General features: G+C 31.5%; 1 protein-coding gene across 1 annotated transcript in view; it reads right to left on the reverse strand.

The window, feature by feature from the left end:
- Nucleotides 1–21,967, reverse strand: part of HELRODRAFT_70359 (hypothetical protein) — a gene marked incomplete at both ends in the record, with an annotated part of 33,125 nt that extends 11,158 nt beyond the window's left edge. Inside the window, 9 exons of the mRNA XM_009031875.1 lie at nt 2,104–2,216; nt 2,411–2,513; nt 3,393–3,716; nt 13,257–13,460; nt 16,781–16,996; nt 17,243–17,458; nt 18,375–18,572; nt 19,786–20,069; nt 21,834–21,967. Of these exons, the coding sequence (XP_009030123.1) occupies nt 2,104–2,216; nt 2,411–2,513; nt 3,393–3,716; nt 13,257–13,460; nt 16,781–16,996; nt 17,243–17,458; nt 18,375–18,572; nt 19,786–20,069; nt 21,834–21,967 (1,792 nt within the window). The remainder of the gene's footprint in view (nt 1–2,103; nt 2,217–2,410; nt 2,514–3,392; nt 3,717–13,256; nt 13,461–16,780; nt 16,997–17,242; nt 17,459–18,374; nt 18,573–19,785; nt 20,070–21,833) is intronic.
- Nucleotides 21,968–22,203: the final 236 nt, after the last annotated feature.

Genomic DNA, 22,203 nt, shown 5'->3' on the forward strand with positions numbered 1-22,203 from the left:
AAACGAACAACATTCGTAAAGTCCTTTTGTCACTAGTTGAATATTACAACATTTCAACTCTTACAAAGTGTTAAAGATTGGGTTTTGTGAAGGTCGATGATCGCCAATATCCTGAAAGAATAAGACACGAGAAAGAAAAAAAAATAATTTTATGATCTTTGATATTTCCGCCATCTAATTCCAAAAGTGAATTTTCGATATATTATTTATTTATTATTTATAGTAAATTATTTATTTTAATTATTTAGTTTATTTATTTATTCAAGTAATTAATTATTTTAAAAAGTAAAAAATTTAAAAAACTAATAAAACTAGTCTTCTTTCTCGTGTGTTTGGGTGTGTATGGTTCATTTGTGTTTGTAGAAAAAATTGATTACATTTTCCTGATATGAATGCAAAAACTATCAATACTATACTATAACAATTACAAAAAAATGTTAATGTACTTTATTCGTGTCATATTCAGTCACTAGACTTTTAACAATTCGTTAATGTTCATAAAACTAAAGTCCTAGTTTGTTTAACGTTTTTCATTGTATAGAAAAATATTGTTATAACCGACTTCTTGAACTTGTAGGATATGGTTATTTCTTTCTACGTGGGTTTTTGACTCCTGAACAGATTTATTTCAGAAGAACTTTATCAGAAAAAAACAGTGTTGGCAATCACTTGTGTGTGCTGTGATCAACCACTCGTTTATTCCATTGTTAAAATCGTTAAAATACAGGACAATAACTAATCGACAGATAAATCACGGAATACAACCAATCGCCAATAATTAAATCATCAGACTAATTATATTGAGTTCTCCTAACCCTGGCGTTTTTTACTGCAGTGGGTTTCCAGCTATCAAAATCTTACTTCCGTCAACAGTGTGTAATTTCTTGAAAATCCCACTTTTAACACCGGCGTTGTAACCTCCTCGACCTCGTAATTATCAACACCGATGTTATAGCTGCAACACTCGCTATATCTCCAACACCGTATTGCAGCTTCCAACGATAGTCAAGAGTTCGTTTATCCGTAGGTTTAAGATTTCCGATAGATAAACACAACTCTTTTAAACGCAAACTAAGTTGAACGTTTATTTAATACCAGCAGTAACAGAAACAATAGATTAATCCAAATAACTACGTAAATCGCATTTACGACTTCTACTTCAACTGTGTTCCGTCTTCTTATTGTAAAACGAGTGAAAAAACATTGTAAATTTCAAGCAAAAATGTTTCAGTGTTGTGGGCAAGAGGGAAAAAATTTAATGACGGCCGTCAAAAGAAGTTATAGGTTAGTTAAACAAACGAAAACGGGAAGAGTTTCATTATTTCAGATGGAAAAGTTTAAAGAAAGATTTTTAAGCAAATAAATAATAAATATTACAATATGACTGATTATGTGTCGATATGATTATTTTAAAATAGTGAAACATTTAACCGAATAAAAGACACTTGATTGCAAACCGAAACCGCAAAAAAGTTGAAATTATTAAAAAGTGAAATGAGATACCTACAATCAAAAACTTGGACAAACCATAATTATTTTTTACACGAACAGATCGATATGCTGGATACTTCATGCATTTTTCAGTAACGCGTTACAGGATGCCGGAAAAATTAGCTTTTTGAATGTATTAAAAATAAAACTATCAAAATATTTCATTAAACAAATCGCAATTACGAAGGCGAATATTTTTAACAAGTTTTCAGTCAGTTTATAATTTTGTACGTGTTAATGACTCAATTTAAACTTTTCTGTATTATGACCGCGTATATCAGCAATACTTTGTATATAGAAAAAATATTTTAACCATTCAAGTCAGCTAAACAGCATCTTCCAGTGGAGCCAATGAAATGGCAATAACTTGGCTCAGGACATTCTTTTTCGTGAGAACAATTGACTAACTGATTAGTTGTTTGATCGATCATAGGTTGCAAGCCATCGCAAAATTCCTCAAAAAGATCTTTATGACGTTTTATGAAATTAAAATTATAAAAATAAGTACAAATTTACTTGATACGACAGCATAAACTAATTAAAACATTATTGCACAACAGATAAAAATATTTAACTGCGGCAATCAAAAAAATATTAAAAAGCAACATCTACCCGCGCAGTTTCCGTCTCTTTCAACGTACAGAAAAACTTGCTTAATACAAGAATACTCCCTCATTTCACATTCGTTTGCATACGTTTGTCTGTCTGAACCGCAAACTGGTGATCTTAAAAATTTTTTACTTCTATAATAACGGTAACCCAAATGTCTCATTATGATTAAATAAAATTTGGTATAACACATCATTTTCGTTCATAATTAATATGCAACTAGAAAATTCATTTATCGACGTTAGGAATCAAAACAACAAGTTTAACTGGTGAACATTCCAACAATTCGGTTGCATCGCATCCAACTTACCTCAGAGCGCCACAGTTGAATTGACAAATGCATGAATATTTCCCTTCCTTGTTCACTCCACATTTTCCACCGAATTTGCATGTCTCTTTCGAGCAATCACCTTCTTTTCTTCTCGTGCGATTTATCTTCTTTTGCGCTTAAACATTTCAATTTAAAGACATCATTTAATCATCTTGGTTGGCGAGTTAGCTCAAAAGGTAAAAGTGCCATGTTTCCTGTTGTTACTGCACAATGACCTGGTCCGAATACTGTCTGTCTAGAACCATCATACGCCATGCGCCTATTGCGTGCGACGTGTGTGTACACGTTACAGCTTTGGTACAAACATAATTATAGAATAAAAATAAAATGCAAGAATTTCTGCGCAGGTCAGAAAAATTATTTAAGAACAATTAAGAAAATAAACGAAAAAGGAAAATGCTTGCATCAAACCATGATATATAAGCTAATAATTGTAAAAACGAAATAAGTTAGCGAAAACATAATTGCATTTCGGCTTCGTTGTGTTCCTAAAGGTATCTGGAAAACATTTGATTTTAAATCAAAATTTACAAAAATATTTTTAGTTTTAATGTATAAATGAAAAAAACAACTAGATTGAACGCTAGAGAAAAAAGTTGGGAAAATTCTTCTTAGCAGCTTGACAAGTAAAAGTCTAGAAAAGTGACCGCTGAATAACGATTAACAGACATATCGGAATTATAAATGGTTTATGAAATTAAGCATATCAAATTTAAAAAGTTTATGAAAAAGTAAAAAGAAACTAGATGATGAGCATCGATAATAGGAAGCTAAATTTTACAAAACATGAACTGAAACTTACTTTTAGATTTTCCTTTGTTTTTATTTTCAACATGGGAATTATATTTCTCTACCTCATTGTCCCGTATTTCACGACCACTTGCATCGTCGGATGTATCATCAAACTCACCAGACCCTTCATCATCGCCTTCGCCATCATCATCACTGTCGTCAAATCCACTACCACTGCCACTGCCTTCGCTTCTAGTGGTGGTAGTGATAAGAGCTGCAGTGGTTGAGGTGGTATCTGGGCGGCTGGTGCTGACGACTGCCGATGTTGTGATGGGAGAATACGTTTGACACGGTCCATCATCAACATCAATGTGACTTCCTTTCAAACATTCAGCATGTTTCAGTGTACATCGCGTGTACGTTATCCCACTGGATCTATCGCAAAATAAAATAGTGGAGAGAAGATCGTTTGAATGATCGCACTGGTCGACACATTGACACTTGCCATCCTTGCACACTGCTCCATAGTAACACACCACTCCTAGACACTTGTCTTTAAAAAATATTAAAAAATGATACATATATTGACAAAAATATTTGATAGATTCAAAATTTTATTGCCATAACCCATTAACTTACCACATCTGCCAACGTGCATAACAGAAAGCTTAATGTGACCCTTGCAAGCCATCATCATCATGTCGCATTCACTCGGGTATGTCATGCCGTTGCTAGCACAAATTTCTGTTGTTATCTTGCAATACAAAATTGATTTATAGCAAAATTGAACAAAATGACTTGGTAGTCAGGATTGATTCGAAAAAAAATAAAACGGATAGAAAATATTTAGTCAACAAAAATAAAGCAAAAAATTAGCACAAAAAATTAATCAAACATGTAAAAATAATAAACAATGATATATCTAATAAACAGAAAAATAAAGTTATCACAACAACAAACAAAAAACTAAAAAGGATGTAGATTTATAATTTTTAAAAATTTATCAATAAAAAAATGATCAGACAGGACAGTAACTCACATTAGACGAACAGGAGAAAAAACATTCACACAGACCAGTGGCGTTGTTGCATGCTTCGTGTTCATTGCATACTACACCTCGGCACAAATCTATCCACCAAACATTCAAATATCTATTAAAACTAACAAATAAAAATTTAAATGTACGCTAGCTCAGTCATATAATCGTCATAATTACCTTAACCCTTAACATACCAAGGGGGGTCCTTCAAGGACCCCAGAGAGTAGTTTTCCTTAACCCTGTCAAAAGTAACCAAACAAATTCCACCACGATTTTTCTATTCCTCTCGATTAGGGTAGCAATAAATATTCCATTGTTGTTTTTATTATACGTTATTTCAAAAACAGTAAAAAAAATAAAAAAGCAGGACCCCGCTTGGTACACTATGTTACCGATTGTGTTTTTGTTTTTTAACACTTATGGCTGAAATCGTAGACACATTTTAAAGGTTTCAGTATTAAAAAGTATTATTCTGCATTTTTACTGAATATTTGCTCATCTTACTTACTTTTAATTTGTCCTCCATTTGCAAAACTTCCGTTGAAAATTATTATTTTCTGTTTCAAATAAAGTTTATAATTTGCTGTAAAGATTTTGATAACATAAAATATAAACGTAAACGTTTGAAAATAAGAAAAATGGCTCGTAGACAAACTACAGATGAGATTCTCCGAATGTTAGATGAATGTGAAATCAGTGACAGTAACCCGGAAGATGTATTGGAACAATCTGATGAAGAATTTATACCAGCAGGAGATGCATCAGAATTGGAGGACAATCTTGAAGTAAATTCTGATGTAGTGACAGTGCTAGTGAAAATTCGGATACAAATTCGGATGAAGATGAATTCACAATAAAATCAGGTAGAAGATGGACAAGTTCTGTGCCACCATCATCTCGCCGTCGTCAATATAACATTGTCAAGGGATCACCCGGGCCAACACGCGCAATTAATGTTGCATCGACGATATCTGAAATTTTCAAATTTTCAACTGGTTCTTTGACAACCGAATTGTGGATGCTATATGCACCTTCACCAATGCTGAAGCTTCTAGAGATATTAATGATTTCAATGCAACTGCTGATTCGAATAAACAGAAAGCTTGGACAGATGTAGACCCTGTTGAAATAAAAGCATTTTTTGGTGTTCTGCTGATTGCTGGAGCTCTTCGCTGTAGAAAGGGAAATATTTCTGAAATGTGGACGACAGATATATATTCGTCGTGCTGTTTTTACTGCTGCCATGGCATGAAACAGATTTGCACTCATCCTTCAATTTATCAGGTTTGACGACAAATTACCACGTGCTCAAAGTAGAACAACTGATAAACTTGCAGCTATTCGTGAAGTTTGGGATTGGTTTGTAATAAATTGCCAAACGCTTTTTACGCCAAATGTCCGATGAGGCAGTACATGAAATCAAAACCAGCAAAATATGGAATAAAAATATGGGTGGCCTTCATATTTGTACAACTTACAAGTCTACACTGGAAAGCTTCCAGGAAATGCACCAGAGAAAAATTTAGGACACCGCGTAGTATGTGACTTGGTGGATCTGGAAGAGGTGTCACTACAGACAATTTTTTTTTACATCCGTGAAGACTGCAGAATTTTTGCTGCAAAAAAGCATCACCATGACAGGAACATTGAGAGCTAAAAAAACTGATATTCCTGCAGTTATAGAAAATGCAAGAGGACGAGACATACTTTCATCAAAATTTATATTTTCTAACGGGGTAGCGGTAGTTAGCTATGTCCCAAAGAAAAACAAAACAGTCCGTTTACTCTCAACTCAATCTCTAGATAATTCAGTATCCTCTGAAAGTCACAGGAAGCCCAACATGATACTGGAATACAATAATACTAAGGGTGGAGTGGACAATGCAGATAAATTGGTTAGAGAATATTCTTGTGCTAGACAAACCTCAAGATGGCCTCTAAGACTTTTCATGAATATGCTCGATATTGGTGCCCTGAATGCCTTCATAATTTGGATGTCGAAAAACAATGACTGGAATAGACATATGAAGAATATTAGATATCAATTTTTGTTAGAATTAGGCAAAGAACTGACCAAACCCAACATTCTACGTAGGGCAACCAATCTAAATGGTCTCCACCTTCCAGTTGTCAAAGCAATTGAAGCTGCAGGAGTAGTTGTAGCACGCAACACTACAACCCAAAATATACCATCAGCATCAAGGCAGCAGCAGATCAAAAGGGGAAGATGTTCCTACTGTCCCAGAAACAAAGACAAAAAAGTTAACACAGTCTGTGTGTGGAGAATGTAAACGTTTTGTCTGTGAAACACACAGGAAGACAATCACCACTGACATGCGCCAAGGATTGCAGGGATAGCAACCAATGATTGATATATATAAATTTATAAATATAATATATACATACATAACATTTACCTATTTTTATTATAATAAATTTTTCATTATATTATTTTAAACGGATGAAAATTTTGAATAATCGATGAAAAGATAAATCAATTATGCTCAGAATACTTGTTTTACTAAAAAATATCTTAAAACACCCAATAATCATCAAATAACTGAGAAATATCAAAAAATAATTGGGGTCCCTTGAGGACCCCAGCTTGGTAAACAATGTTGATGACATTGGCTTGGTATGTTAAGGGTTAACTGAGGTAATTAAGGTATCTGTCATCACCATCATCATCTTCCTCTTTTTCATCATCATCGTCATCATAATTGGCTTAACCCTATCATTATATTTCCTGATGTAATTTTTTTTAATTTTTCCCCGTTTCCTCCGTGTCATTTTAAATTTTAATTCCTTATAATATAATATAATTTTCAAAACTTGTCTAAAAAAAGATTGTAAGATGACTGACCGCATGTAAAAACTATTTCCGCAATATATAATTGGTTTGGCGCGTAATAAATTATTTATTATTTAACAATGTTAACACTACGTAGAACTTTCGGTTGACCTGCTTATTTACCGTCCTGTGCACATCTGAAATATTTTACCGCAACAAAAAAAAAACAAAACATAGCTTATTCACAGTAAATAACAAAAACTCTTAACATGCATACATTAAAATAGCACTTAAGTAAAATAACGGTGTAAAAAGTTATTTTATATTTCCGTGACGGCTCAGATGCTATTTACAAACACAACCCTGGAACAACGTGTGAGCGACTTTATACTAACAGGCCAGAGTTTATCAAAACAAATTAACTATTATATAAAAAATTCATAATAGTTAAAGTACATCAAAAAACCTGAATAAAAAATAATTGTTATTATTCTATCAGTGAATTAGTATAAAATGTAATTAAAAATAAAACATTAGTCTAAATTACGACAATTTAACAAACGCTGAACAAACAATAAAACAAAAAGAATTGGAAGTCAAATTAAAAAAAATACAAACCACACGGTCCCTGGTGCAGTAGTTGTACGTCAACATTCCGAAGACATGAATCCCTTTTCATGAAGCACTCGTTAGAATACGTTACATAGTTACTGCCACATACCTTTAGTTAATTTCAATATTCATTTTAGTTGTTTTTATGAAAACTAACCAGAAAAATAATAATATTTCTTATATTTTTGAACATGTATAAATAAAAATATAAAACTTTTTTGTTTTTTTTTAACTTTTTGCTTCTCAAGTTTAAATTTTAATTACTTATACTTCATTTTACATATTTACAAAATCACTTTATTTAACTTCGTTTCACCAATTCATTTTTTTCTTACTATCGAAGTAACACTCTGCTATATTTTATCTTAAATTTACCTATCGCTCTTATAATTGTTATCAACTCATTTTACATACATTGCTTAAAAGTGCTTACTTACAGTGCCTTACTATAAACACCCAATTAACTAATAAGTGCGGTTTGTATATATATATATACATTAATTATATTTATACATTTATCCATCCATCCATCCATCCGTCCTTCCATCCATCCATCCATCCATCCATCCATCCATCCATCCATCCATCCATCCGTCCATTGATATTTTTTTGATTTTTGTACATTAGAAAGGTTGCATAGTTTGACCAAAAGTTTTTGATGAAATGTTGCTCAGATTTAAATTTTTCGCTAACCGATGCATAAGGTTCTGCAGATACTTAATCTAATGACTTGTGCAACAAAATGCAAATTTTTCAAGCATCATCACAGACGGTCTTGTCTTTTCTTATTGTAATACGTTTAACTTACGATCGTGAATTAAATACTTCTTTTTCAAATGTCGCGGTCAGTCTTCCTATTAGCTTTGATAACTCCAATCCCTGTTGCATTGGGAGAATATTTTTCAGAGTTGAAGTTGATAAAAAATTATTTGAGAACTACCATGACGCCGAAACGTCTAAACACTCTGGCAACGATTTCTGTTGAACAAAATATTGTCCAGTCTTTTTGAACTATTCACAACTAATTGATGATTTTGTCTCCATCAAAACATGAAAAATAAATTTTCGTTAAGAGCCTAGACTGAGATTTAAACGCTGTTTATATTCAAGTTATTCGTTGATTCATTAATTGACGCGGATAGAGTTTTAATACATTGCCTAGATTTAACATTTCAATTTTATTTATATATTCTGTGGTAATATTTCTAAGTGAAGATAAACTTTTGGTATATATGTTTCATTTCTCATATTAAATTCTTTTAAGTGTAATTTATATAAGACTAAAACATCTTTTTTAAAAAATCTTATTTTGGTGAATTAATTTTATATATCTGATTTTTAAATTAATCGCAGTACTAAAACGCATTTAGGTTGAAAATTTTAAAATATATAAAATTTTCTGATGTATAGTTTTTTTTAATATTTTATTTAGGGTCACTAAATTTTTTGCCAAAGGCCTCCAACTATCTAATACCGGCCCTGATGAAACATCCTAACATTATCACAACATCATTGTCTTTAAAGTGAATCAAAAAACAAACTCAATTTTTTTCAAATCAAAAAACGAACTTAATTTTTTTTTTACAAATTTCTAATATTTTTCGGAGTCGAGTTGCAAAAATCTCAAACTCCAACCTACTTTGACTTCAACACTTCATGGTAAACTATATAGTTATTTATAAAGTTGTATTAAAATTTACTTAGGCTATTTAAAAAAAAACAATTATTGCAAACAAGTCAGACCTCTTGCAAATAGGGTGGACAAAGAGGACAGACACACTCAATAACGTGACCATCTTTCAATGAACAACGACCTCCTCGGTCGCATGATGTACTCTTGCACGAATATGCATCATCTGATAAAATTTTTATAACTAATTAAATATAAATTTTTTTCTGAAATTGTTAATATTAAAACAAAAATTTTAAATATTTGATAAACAGGGTACGTGGCTTCATACAATTTGTGCTGAGCAGGAACAAAGGAAAAACGTAACAAAGCATAAAAAATTGATTTAAAGCTAATAAAAAATTGCATTAGCAGATTATACAAATTTAAAAAAAAAAACAAAAAAATCCCTGAAACAGCAGAATAAATTTTGTTAAGCCGCATAGAACAGATAAACAAAACTTATTGTTTTGAAAACTTCTGTACAAGTCATTTAAGTGTTTTGAAGAAATAAAAAAGTATACTTTGATTAATATTCCAGCAGATTTAAAGTAAAGGTTTAAAATCGTTTTGCCGAATTTGAATGGACAGATAAGAAACCAGAACAGATGTGGACAGAAATGAAAAATATTTTTTCTTGAAGAGGCAGATAAGACCAAGTCGCAGTAATAACAAAATTCACAATGGCTCACACAATCTAATCTAGGCGAAACAGGCAAAAAAATTATGTTTTCAGAAAGTTTAATGCAAAATTTAAAGACTTACAAAAAAAGATAAAAAACCAGAAGACAAGATATGTAAAAAGATTGATGACATGAACACGATAGGAAAATCACGAGACATTTAAAAAATTACAAAATGGATAAATGTAAATTATACACAAAAAAAAATGACTTTTTTTAACTGGTTTATTCATGAAAAAATTTAAGAAAAAATTTTTTATGAAAGGACGCTAAAAAAAAGCTTGATGCCTTTAACTAAGTTAAAGAATATAATATGGAATATAAGAATAGAATACAAGTTCAAAGAATAAAAAAAGAAAAAGGTTTTTCAACTAAAATTGACTATGTTCAATTGAATGAACAAATATTTTTTAAACATTGATAATGACCATTTAATTAGCAATTCTTAACACTATTGAAAGACCAGTCACAGAACCGTACATACTCCGGCCTGGAATTCTCGTTGGTAACCATATCAGGGGATCTAGCATCGACGCACAAAAAAGGAGATAAAAGAAAGATGGAAAAAATGTACAAAGGAACTCTATAAAAAAATTAAAAAAACCTGAAAGAGGAAGAAAATATGTTAGACAGAGAAAGAATCGGACATCTTAGAGAGTAAAGTACGGCGGGCTTTAAAAAGCATAGCCAATGAAAAATCAAAAAGAAAGGATACAAAATTTACAGGAGGACTCAATCAAAGTACTTACCTCACTATGCCAGGAAATATGGAGTACTCAACAATGACGGAAGACTGGAAAAGATCAATATTTATACATATTTCGGTTTTATTTCTGTCTAATGTTTGCATTAACTATTGAACTAGTGCACTCATTTTACATGCTAGCAAAATAATGCTGAAGATTAGCACAGTTGCAATAATACCTGAATAGAGAGTTACCGGAGGTACAGACTGGATTCAGAAAAAGAAGAGGCACTAGAGATCAAATTGTCAACATACAATGAATTATTTAAAAGGCAAATGAATACAAAAAAGATATTAGTTTGTTTTATTGACTATAGCAAAGCTTTTGTCTGTGTTATCCACGATCTGTTTCTGAATGTTTTTGAAAAAATGGGATTACCGAGACATTTGATAAACCTAGTTGCCTCTAGAGCAACATTGCACATAATATATAAAAAAAACTTAATCGTTTAAAATTTAAAAAGAAGTGAGGCAAGGGTGCATCTTATTTCCATTTTTATTTAATTTAAACGCTGAAATGGTATTTTAAAATGCCGAACTAGATGATCTTAAAACCGGAGTCAGAAAAACAATCTGTGATATGCTGATGATGCCACCTTCGTGGCTGAAAGTAAATTATGATAAATTAAAATCAGTTAAGAGATTAATTTCTAAAAAAAAATTGCAAGTAAAAATGCAGGTCTGCTATTAAATATTGAAAAAACTAAAATTATGACCAACTCCTGTACAAAAACATTTAATCATGAAGGAGAAGATTTTGAAATCGTCAAAGAATTTAATTTTCTTGGATTAATAACTAATGGGAAGATAAATGCAGCAATAAAATACAACAAAGAATAATTCTAATGCAAAAGGCAATGACTAATCTAAATAAGATTTGGAGGGTCAAAGAAAATTTCCTTGACAACTAAGGTGAAGCTGATTCAAACATTAGTAATTTCAGTATTTGTATATAGAGGATAAACTTGGACGGTTAAAAAATCAGACAAAAAAGAATAGACGCGTTTGAACTACGGTGCTGGCAAAGACTATTAAAAATTTTATGAACCGAAAAATAACTAACATAAATGCTTGAAAAAATAAAGCCAACCGAAGTTACCTATAAAATCTATGAGGTTAAAAAAATAGACTTCCTTATTTTGAAAAGATGACGACGATTGGAAAATAGGTGGAACACGAAGAAGAAAAGACCAAAAAAAGATGATTGAATTCAATCACCAAAGACGCTAATCTGGGCCTGAAAGAGTTGGTTAATGTAATATGCGACAGAAACAATTGGAGGTGGATTGTCCATAGGATCAGCGAAAAAAATTAGCAATCGTGAACGTTATTGATTTTTAACAACGCTGTCATGTAAAATATTGATATAAAATATACAAATAATAACTGAAAATGATGTAGCTATTCATCATCATAACTAGCCGCATGGTCCTTCATAAAGTTGTTGTAAGTGTTTCGCCTGGATACATGCCTGTCTAATCATTTGACACTCGCTATCATACGTCAGTCCATCACTGGCACAAACGGGTTTCAAAATGGCTGGACATTTGTTGTTGCATGTGCATCTGGGAGTGTTCTTTGAATCAACGATGCATTGTTGATGGGGTGCACAAGTGTCCCACCTGGCGCAAGGATTTGTTTCTGAGGATCAAAACAAATTATCACCTTAAACATTATATTTTAAAGTTAAAGATGTTTACATTTTTATTGTTGAATAAATTTAAATTAAAAACAAAAACCTATTCAACAAATTTAATGAAATGTGATCATAAATTTTTTTAAGCATCTTATAGTTGCACCATTTAAATAAATTAAATTAATGCCAATGTTTCTTATTTTTCCACAATAATATTATATTCAAAGTTTTCACATTTAAATAACCTGACAAACAATGGCCACTGTGAAGAATTCTAAAATCTAGTTCATTCAGGCAGGTGTGTTCTTTAAATAAGCACTCGTTGACGTATGTTTGTCCATTATTGGCACATACTGGACTTGCTTTGGAACTACAATTTGCATCACACTCACAAACCGGTTTTCTGTTTCTGTCTAATATGCACTTTTTCGAATGAGAACATTTGTGCTCCCTGCAAGGATCTGTTGCAGAAGTAAAGTCAATGCTTCTTTTTTATCGTTTAACAGCTTGAAACGTTAGAAATATTGAAAACATGGTTATGCAAATTGATAAAATAAAAATAAATAAATGCTATTGTTAAAATACTATTATTATAAATGTTGAATAAAAAAAAACATTGCGATGCCGTTGGAAATAAAACTACTCGTTGGAAATCAAATGAGTTTGAGGTGCACCAACCAAGAGGCAGTTGCAACGGTTACATCGAGAAAGAAAAAGGCAGAAGGCTAAAGTAAAGTCAAATCGAAATAATGCAACGAATTGGACTAGAAAATTTAGTTGCAAGATTTTATTGTAGATTAAATTTGATAGTTAAAAAGGAAAAGGATCAAAAGTAATATTGTAACGCTAAAAATTTTGTTTGCTGATTGTCGAAACATTTCGCAAGCTATTGGAAAAAAATTATTGGTAAAAACTTACCACAATGATCATTATAACGGAGAGATATATTTCTTTTGTTTTCACAAGCCAATCTCTTTAGCTGACATTCATTTTTGTAAGTTCGACCATCGCTTCCACAGACAATTTTACTTTCATTGTTATCATCCGGACAATCAAATGTACAGTGACATGATGCATTCTTACATACTGCACCGTGATGACACACGACATTTTCGCATGGATCTTAGCGATTTACAATAATATTAAAATTAGATTAGGTATTAAAGTATTTTAAAAACATTGAGGTTAGTGACAAAATGTAAAATGTGGTATTGTTAAAAATGTCTAAGTAAAAAAATGCTATGGTCAGCAACAATTTTTTATTTTCATTTTTGTCACGCTTCCTTTTACAATAAAAAAAACTATTGTTTTAAATGTTTTTTTAATTTTTTTTATCTAGAATCGTTAGTTTTGTATTTATTTCATACTATTTTAAATTTTAAATAACTGTTCCGTTTTTACAGCTTTTCTGTATCAAAAAGTAAATAATCAAATTGAAAATATTTTGCGCATTGTGTTTTTTCTGGCAATTAGAGTTTTAAATTTGATTTCGATTTTTTAAATATATTTTATATATATTTATTTTTATAAATATGGTTCAACGCCAGTTTTCTTTCAGGCAGTATACTTTTCACAAAAAAAATCACATGATTATAATTCTGGCCAAGAGGCACCATAGCATTATCGAAATTAACATCGACACAACACTTTGTTTTAAGCACAAATCTGTTTAGGATTATTTGTATTAAATAAATACAAAAAAATTATTTTCTAACACCATTTAATTTTTATGTGCAATTTGTGAAACTTTTCATAGCTGACAAATTACTATTTATTATTTATACTATTTTTACTATAATTTAAAAATGGACAAAATTTTTTAATATTTTGTAACTATTCAATTAACTCAAAAATTTAGCTAAAAATTATAAAGAAAAATATTTTAATAATTTTTGCTATGTACTACTGGAAAAAAGTATGACGTTAATAATTATTTTTGTTTCAATTTTTCTAAATGTTTTTATTTTTGCAAAACTTCTATGCAATTTTAAATAATAATTAATTTTCAAACTCATTACCACTATTATCAATCTTGCTATTAATTTCTAAAACGCTATATTTTCGCCAACAAGCATAAAATTTAAAACCTACAACAACAAAACATGCTTAAGAAAGTGTGATTTTAGAAATTGTCATAGCCGGTGTGATGGTGAGGTTGAGCTCTAATCATTGAAGAATGCTCTAGTATGGCGCGCGTCTCAAACAGCCACTGACAGTCAAAGTCCTACCTTTGGTCTTCCCGTTGCAAAACCGTTTAAACTAACAAAAGAAAAGACAAAAACGAATAACTGGCGCCTTAAAACCAACTGCTTCGAGTAGATGGGATTCTCTACACACTCATCTAGGAAAAGAAAAACTTTATTCAAACATCTACTGCTATGCGGTTTTACCCTTTTTAAGGGAAGGCTAAGGAACTAAAGAACTAAAAAGTAACAGTCGTGCCAGTACGCTTCAAAGACTTGCTTTGATTGCAACTCGGTTCTCTATCCATCTACGTTCGTCTGGCAAACAACTGAAAAAACTCACAGTCAAAGTATTGTTCATGAAGTCATAACCCAGGTTATCGCGAGGGTTATCAGGAAGAGCGCAGTTCAGATCTTCAGTAATAAATGGGCTAGACGAAAAGTCAAAATCTTTCTAACCTTAACCCTAACAGTGTAATTCTTATGTATTTCTTTCTCAACAACCTGACTTACGGACTAACATTAAGCGTGGCACATGGAGAGATCGCAAAAATCCTTGTGGATGAACTATATCATGGGCTTGCAAAAGGTCCAGTAGCGGGTGTTGGTGACTATAGTTTTTTCTATTCCAGTCCGGCTGAGGATCAATCTAGATTTCCTGGCTATTGTGCATCCGTTCAACAACGAATGGCTAAAAAGATTGATCACATCTTGGTAAACAGCAAATGGCAAGCAGTTCGTAACTGTCAAGTTTTTTGCAGCCTAAAATTTGACACTGATCACTTGCCAGTAATAGGTACACTTGCCATAGCTTTAAAACGTCATGTGGCAAAAAGCCAACTTCAATCTCAAAACAACTGTTGCAGGATGATGCAATGGCCGCAGTATATGCATCTTAAGTAGAGAAACAATTTTACGTAGCGTCGATCGATAAAAGATTGAACTCTCCTTCTAGGACTCATTTAGCAACTTCATAACTAAGACAACAGCAAGCAATTTCCATGCGTCATAAATGTATCACAAATACAATCCGTCTTTTGATCGTGTAGAAAAGACAAGCCAGACTTCACAGTTTGAGGTAAATTATCTATCTGTACAGTTTGTAGAGATTACAAAATGCAACTTTTCAGTGATTGTCAAATCTCGGAAGATAGAATGGCGTGGCATGGAAACTGGCTCTGCAGGATGGAAGAATTCAGTCATTTAGACGAGCGACTTAGGTCGTTTATTTTGAGTATTTTTAGCTTAATTGTTGGTAGTGCGAGTCAAATGATCAATGAGAACGATGAAAAAATATAAAAATGGTGAAAATAAAATTGCCTATTACTTAAACGCTATTGTCAATCCTTTTGCAGAAATTGCTGAAGTTTGCTCATTCAGCTACTGCTAGCCCTAAAATTAGTGTTAAACCACTCTTGAAGTTGTCGCTGCTCTTAAAACTTTGAAAAATAGTAAAACTCCAGGTCCGTGTGGTATTAACCCAAAAATGCGTAGATCAAGTGGCCGTTGTGTGCTGAATGGCTACATCGCGTCGCTATTCGTGTGTGGCAGTCCGATGAGGTTCATGAGGAATGAAGAAAGAGTATTAACATTTCATTCAACAAAAACAAAACTCGCTCCATGAATGGAAAACTTAGAGAGACATCTGTCAGTCCCGGGAAAAATGTTTACTAGTGTCCAATTCAGCTTTTTGGTCACAAAGATCGTACTTACCCTTTGGAAAACCGAGGGTTATAAAAACTGCCATGAATTGACTTGACCGGTAAGACTTGACCACCTAGCCACCTAAGGCAAATCTGGATGCGTTCAATAGAAGCAAACCAACTGCTTGTCAGCACTAAAACACATTCAGTTTGAAGGTATGCCCGCAACCGCACATAGTGAAGACAACTAGTAGACACGGCAGCGTCTCGCTATAGGGTTCACAATAATAATGAAATGTGTACAAAACTATCAGATCATCAAAATCATCTATTTAACGATGACTGATAAACTGATAATCACAAATCGATGAACCGTTCAAAAACTTAAAAATCGTACACCAAGTGATGTTATAAATAAATTAATAAATTGTTCAATTTTAATTTTGTAACGTAATTATTTTCATTTACAAAAAAATTTCAATTTATTGGCCTGGTGAGTGTACTGTACAATGACAAATAAACAGTTTTTAAATATTTACGTGGTTGACCAGTTCAAGGCAACGTGACATAAATGTTAAATTTAATTTCATAATTAAGTAAAAAAAAGATATTCTACCACATGGTCCTGATGCGTAAACATACAAATCTTTCTTCATCTCACAAGCATGTTTTTTTAGCTCACATTCATTTTTATAGCTTCTGCCATCACTTCCACAAATTTTCATATCGTCCCTATCATGAAGACAATTGAAGGAGCACTGACATTCGGCTGAACCGTTCAAGCCAGTCACACACACAGAACCGTGGTAGCAAATTTTCTTCTCACATGCATCTGTTCAAATAATATGCTACTGAGAAAATACACACAAAATAACAAATGTGTTAATAAACGATTATAAACTAAATGCACTATTGATAAAATGTTTTAGAAACTATAGTAATGAAAAAACAAAAACAAACAATCATTAAACAGCGAACAAAAAATGGTAAAAACTAAATCATAAAACATTTAATACATTTCTTAAATCTACTGAAAAGTAATTTCGAAATATAAATTACGCAAAAGTTTTATTGCAACTGCACAAACCACAAGGTCCAAATGATTTAACAAAAATGTCCACTTGTTCTTCACAAACATGCTTTCTCAGTTCACATTCATTGTTATAACTTTTGCCGTCGCTTCCACAAACTTGTTTCGAACTATTGCTGGCGTCGAAACAATTGAAAAAACATTGGCAAGACGTCAATCTAGCAATTTCGACAATACATGTGGATCCAAACGAACATGTCACTTCTTCGCAGGGATCTGAACAAAATTCATTGAGTTTAGATGAATTTTAATTTTTACGTATATGTATAAATATCAGTGATGACAAATACTTGAGTACGTTTTTACGTTTTCCATCGTAAAAAAAGATTCATTTAAATAAAGTTAAAGAATTAAAGAAATGGAAAGTCAAATAATTTGGAATGAAACCTTTAAAAAAAACATTTTAAAAAATTTATCCTTCAAAAATCATTTTTAAAGCATGGGTTTTAAAACAATATATCTTTCTATTTTTCAAAACGCTTGAAAATTCTAAATTTTACACTGATTAAAACTAAGAGACGAAAAATAAAAAAAAAAAGAAATATTTCTTTCAATTAATTAAACGTTAACTAAAATATATTGTTATAACCGCGGGAATGATAGAAGATATTATTAATTATTCGATTATTGTTATCTTTTTAATCTTTGGGTTGTAAACCATAGAGTGTAAAGAAATATTGTATCTATGACTGTAAAATTGGATTATAAATATGTCTTCCGAGTCGAGGTGAAGTCGGTTGAAGTTACAAGTCGTAAATATGATTTATTTAGATTAGTTTATTGTCTACTACTCATGGTATTTAAATAAACGTTCAACAAAGTTTGCATTTAAAGTAGTTGTGTTCATCTATCGGAAACTCACGAAATAACGAACTCTTAGCTATCGTTGGAAGCTACAACACTGGTGTTGGAAATATAGAGATTATTGAAGTTATAACCTCGGTGTTGGTAGTTATGAAAGTCAAGGAATTACAACACCATATTTATGAAATGTGTCATTCTTGTAGCTGAACAATATGGCGTTAACTTTGTTTGAAAACTTAAAATTATTAACAAACGTATTTTGATACTCAGAGTATTAAAAATTTTATAAGTTAATAAATAGTCAGTTAAAATTTACCGCATGGCCCCTGAAATTTAATGTGAATGTTTTGTTGCATCTCACAAGCTTGTTTCTTCAGATAACATTCATTTTTGTAACTTCTGCCATCACTTCCACACACTTTCTTACTATCGTCATCGGAACAAACTAACTGACATTGACATAAACCAGCGACACATGATGATCCATAGTGACATTTCACATTCTCACATGGATCTGCATGTATGTTAAAATGAATTTTTGATGACAAGTTGTTACAGATTTTAAATCAATGCAATTTGAATATTTGTCGCCGCCTTTTTAAGTAATTTGGTTATTGGTTGCGGCTTTTTGTTCTGAAAAATATTTCCCGTTAAAATTATTATACCTGGCATAAATGTTTCTTACTATCAAAGGTAGCGTTTCTAGGGCTAATAAATTTAAATCAGCCTCATTTTTAATAAATTCAAACATTATAAAAACATTTTCAAAAAAGGCTAAAAATTTCTTTGGGTCATTTAAATTCACTAGCATTGCATAAGCTTGTCAATTTTTTTGTTGCCAAACAAGCGACACGTTATATAATCTGTCGAAGGACGTTTAATTGTATAACACAACTTTTGCATTAACGCGTTATATTCAGAGTTGCATTTACAGATTACATAAAAAGTACTAGTTTTAATAAGTAAATTAAAAATATTCATATTGTAATATATTTATAATGATATTTTTTACTAACTATAACTTAACTCATATTGATTACATGGCGCAGCCTTTGTACGTCATCCAGTCCTTATGCAGTTTTTCATGTACAAAATGGTATTTAATAGTTACATGTAACTAACTTGACTCAAACAGCTGCATTTCTAATAAGCATAAATAATGTGAAACGAAACATTAGTTTACGAATAATATATTTTTTCCATAGCAGTTTTAACTGGCTGAAGCTATTTCCATGTGAACCATTTATAATTAATAAGTGACATTTCACATTCTCACACGGAGCTGCATGTAAATTGTAGAGTATTAATTAATTGGTACCAATTGCAATTTATGCAATGTATTATAATGTGGCGTGTGTGATAAATTTTTTGTAAAGATCAATCAGCAACATTTTAAAACCGCAGCGTGACATGTTAACGAAAAACCATTATGCGGACTTAGTTTCTTAATAGAAAATGGCCAAAAAGTTTTTAAAAAGTTTTTTGATAACATTGTTAAAAAACAAACAAGTCTAAAAAGGCTACAAAATTTTATAGATAAATTAAAAATAATCAAATATTATAATAAAACTTGAAATAGTAAAATGGCATTTAAAAAAAATTTTTTGCACGTATACAATATGGTCAAGAATAGATGTCTTTAATGATATCGACTATCCTGACTAGACTATTCATTCATTCATATTTAATAAAACGTAATTTTTAGAAACAAATAAATTAAATTTTACCGCATGGTCCCTGAAATTTAATGTGAATGTTTTGTTGCATCTCACAAGCTTGTTTCTTCAGATAACATTCATTTTTGTAACTTCTGCCATCACTTCCACACACTTTCTTACCATCATCTTCGTCATCGGAACAAGCAAACTGACATCGACATGAACCAGCGACACATGATGATCCATAGTGACATTTTACATTCTCACATGGATCTGCATGAATGTTAAAAGTTACTGCTGATGAAAAAATGTTTAAAATTATAAAATAATGCAAAGCAACAATATATTGCAGCCTTTATGAGTCATTCGATTGTGAACAAGTTTTCACTTGTTGAAACGATTTCCCTTTAAAATGATTATAAATGGCAAATTTCCTACCACTATAAAATTAATGTTTTATACTGTTAATAAATTTAATTAGTATTTTCCTATCCAGTTGATTTCTAATGATATCCTTCCATTTCATTCATTTCAGTTTTATTGAGGATGCTTATATAAGATAAAAAAAAGCCGCCCTAAACCTATATCTTTTCTGAATGTTCAATTATTAACCACTAAAATAAGGTATCAAATACTGATCAAAATCTGCATTGAATATTATATCATTTATATATTTTACAGGTTTTGCATCTTGTTAGATGATGATGATGATTATTATTATTTTTGCTGAAATATTTATGAAGCAGAATCTCAAAAGCGCTAACATCTCTAACAAAACTTGAACGTAACATAACATGATTGAAATAACAAATAATGCTTTGTACAGAAATAAAATTAAAACTGAGCAATGAAAAGAAAAATTATTCGATGCGTTATAGCGAAAATAAAGTAATATTTAGAACATGTCAACTAAATAAAAAAAATTCATCTTTAAAGAATTATAATGTAAATAGATAAGTTTTCAGATTCGATTTAAAATCATACAGGCTGAAAGAAGCAGGCAGGTTGTTCAAAGCAGTTGGTCCAGAGACACCAATGTAACGAGTGCCTATACGGAGACTCGCGGTTGGGATCAACAACGAGTTTGATTGAAATATCAGATCTCAAATGTGCTCCAGATGCTTTTGAAAATCTCTTTTGAACGTGCCAGACAAATATGATAGAACTAGACCGTTGATAGATTTGTAGACAGATGTAGAAATTTTGAACACCTCTCTTTTGTCGACGGTCAGCCAATGAAGTTTTTTCAATATTGGAGACACATAATCATATTTAGAGCTCCAACAATTTTTGCCGCTCGATTTAGTGTTGTTTGTAGTACCGCCATGGAGCGATCAGGCAAGTCATAAAACAAACTGTTGCATAGTCGATTGATTTTCCTGATTTGAAACATGCATACGACTGAGAGCTTTTTAATGTGTTATTTCATTTACAAACTTAAATCAATTGTGAACCCGAGGTTAGTTGCTGTCTGTTTTTAATTATTGTTTTATTTATTTTATCTTATACAAAAAAGCTTTTTTTTCGCTTTGTAATGACAAATTGCAACCCAGAATTGGTTTTTTGTTGTTGCAAAATTTGATCAAGTTACTTTTCTGCGCAAAGAGTTAAACTGGTTTTTTGGTGTTTAATAGGCTGTGCACCTCCATACCCGATCAAATTTTGTGCGTAATCGGTAATATTTGTTGATATCTCTTGCTGGGTCCCATTTTACAAACCGCGAATGTTTGACCCGAGTTGCCCACCAATCTCGAGCCAACACAACCTTTTAAAAAGGCAAATGTTAGCTCCAGGGTCTTCTAACAATCAGAATATTAATAAATAACTGTTTTATATTATTGTTGTTGATTTTTTTTGTTGCTCTTTAATCTAAAACTAACGCAAAACACTGTTTTGAAATAGCGACAAAATATTTACTGTCACAAATGATTCAAAAAAACCATCAGACTTCATCGGAGCATTTAGACGGTTATAAAAAAGACAGCGTTCATGGCGGTTGCGACTGAGCTTTCACAAATATTTTTACAGTTTGGCAGTCTGAAGTTAATGATCTCGAAAGTTAAAATTTATTTCCAATATTACTGTTATTTTTTAAACAATAATTAACAATAATTAACAGCGTTTCAAAAAATATTATTAGTTGTTTACCGCATGGCCCCTGAAATTTAATGTGAATGTTTTGTTGCATCTCACAAGCTTGTTTCTTCAGATAACATTCATTTTTGTAACTTCTGCCATCACTTCCACACACTTTCTTACTATCGTCATCGGAACAAACTAACTGACATTGACATAAACCAGCGACACATGATGATCCATAGTGACATTTCACATTCTCACACGGATCTGTATATAATATGAAATAATTCTTATCAATAACGAGCTCAAATTTCAAATTGTTGTAAAATGTGCACCCTGGCAATTACAGATGTTCTCAGACATGCCATTTGGCGGAACAAAAATATAATAACAGAACCCAATAATTGT

The sequence above is a fragment of the Helobdella robusta genome (genome assembly GCF_000326865.2).
Source record: "Helobdella robusta unplaced genomic scaffold HELROscaffold_8, whole genome shotgun sequence".
In the NCBI taxonomy this organism is placed as follows: domain Eukaryota; kingdom Metazoa; phylum Annelida; class Clitellata; order Rhynchobdellida; family Glossiphoniidae; genus Helobdella; species Helobdella robusta.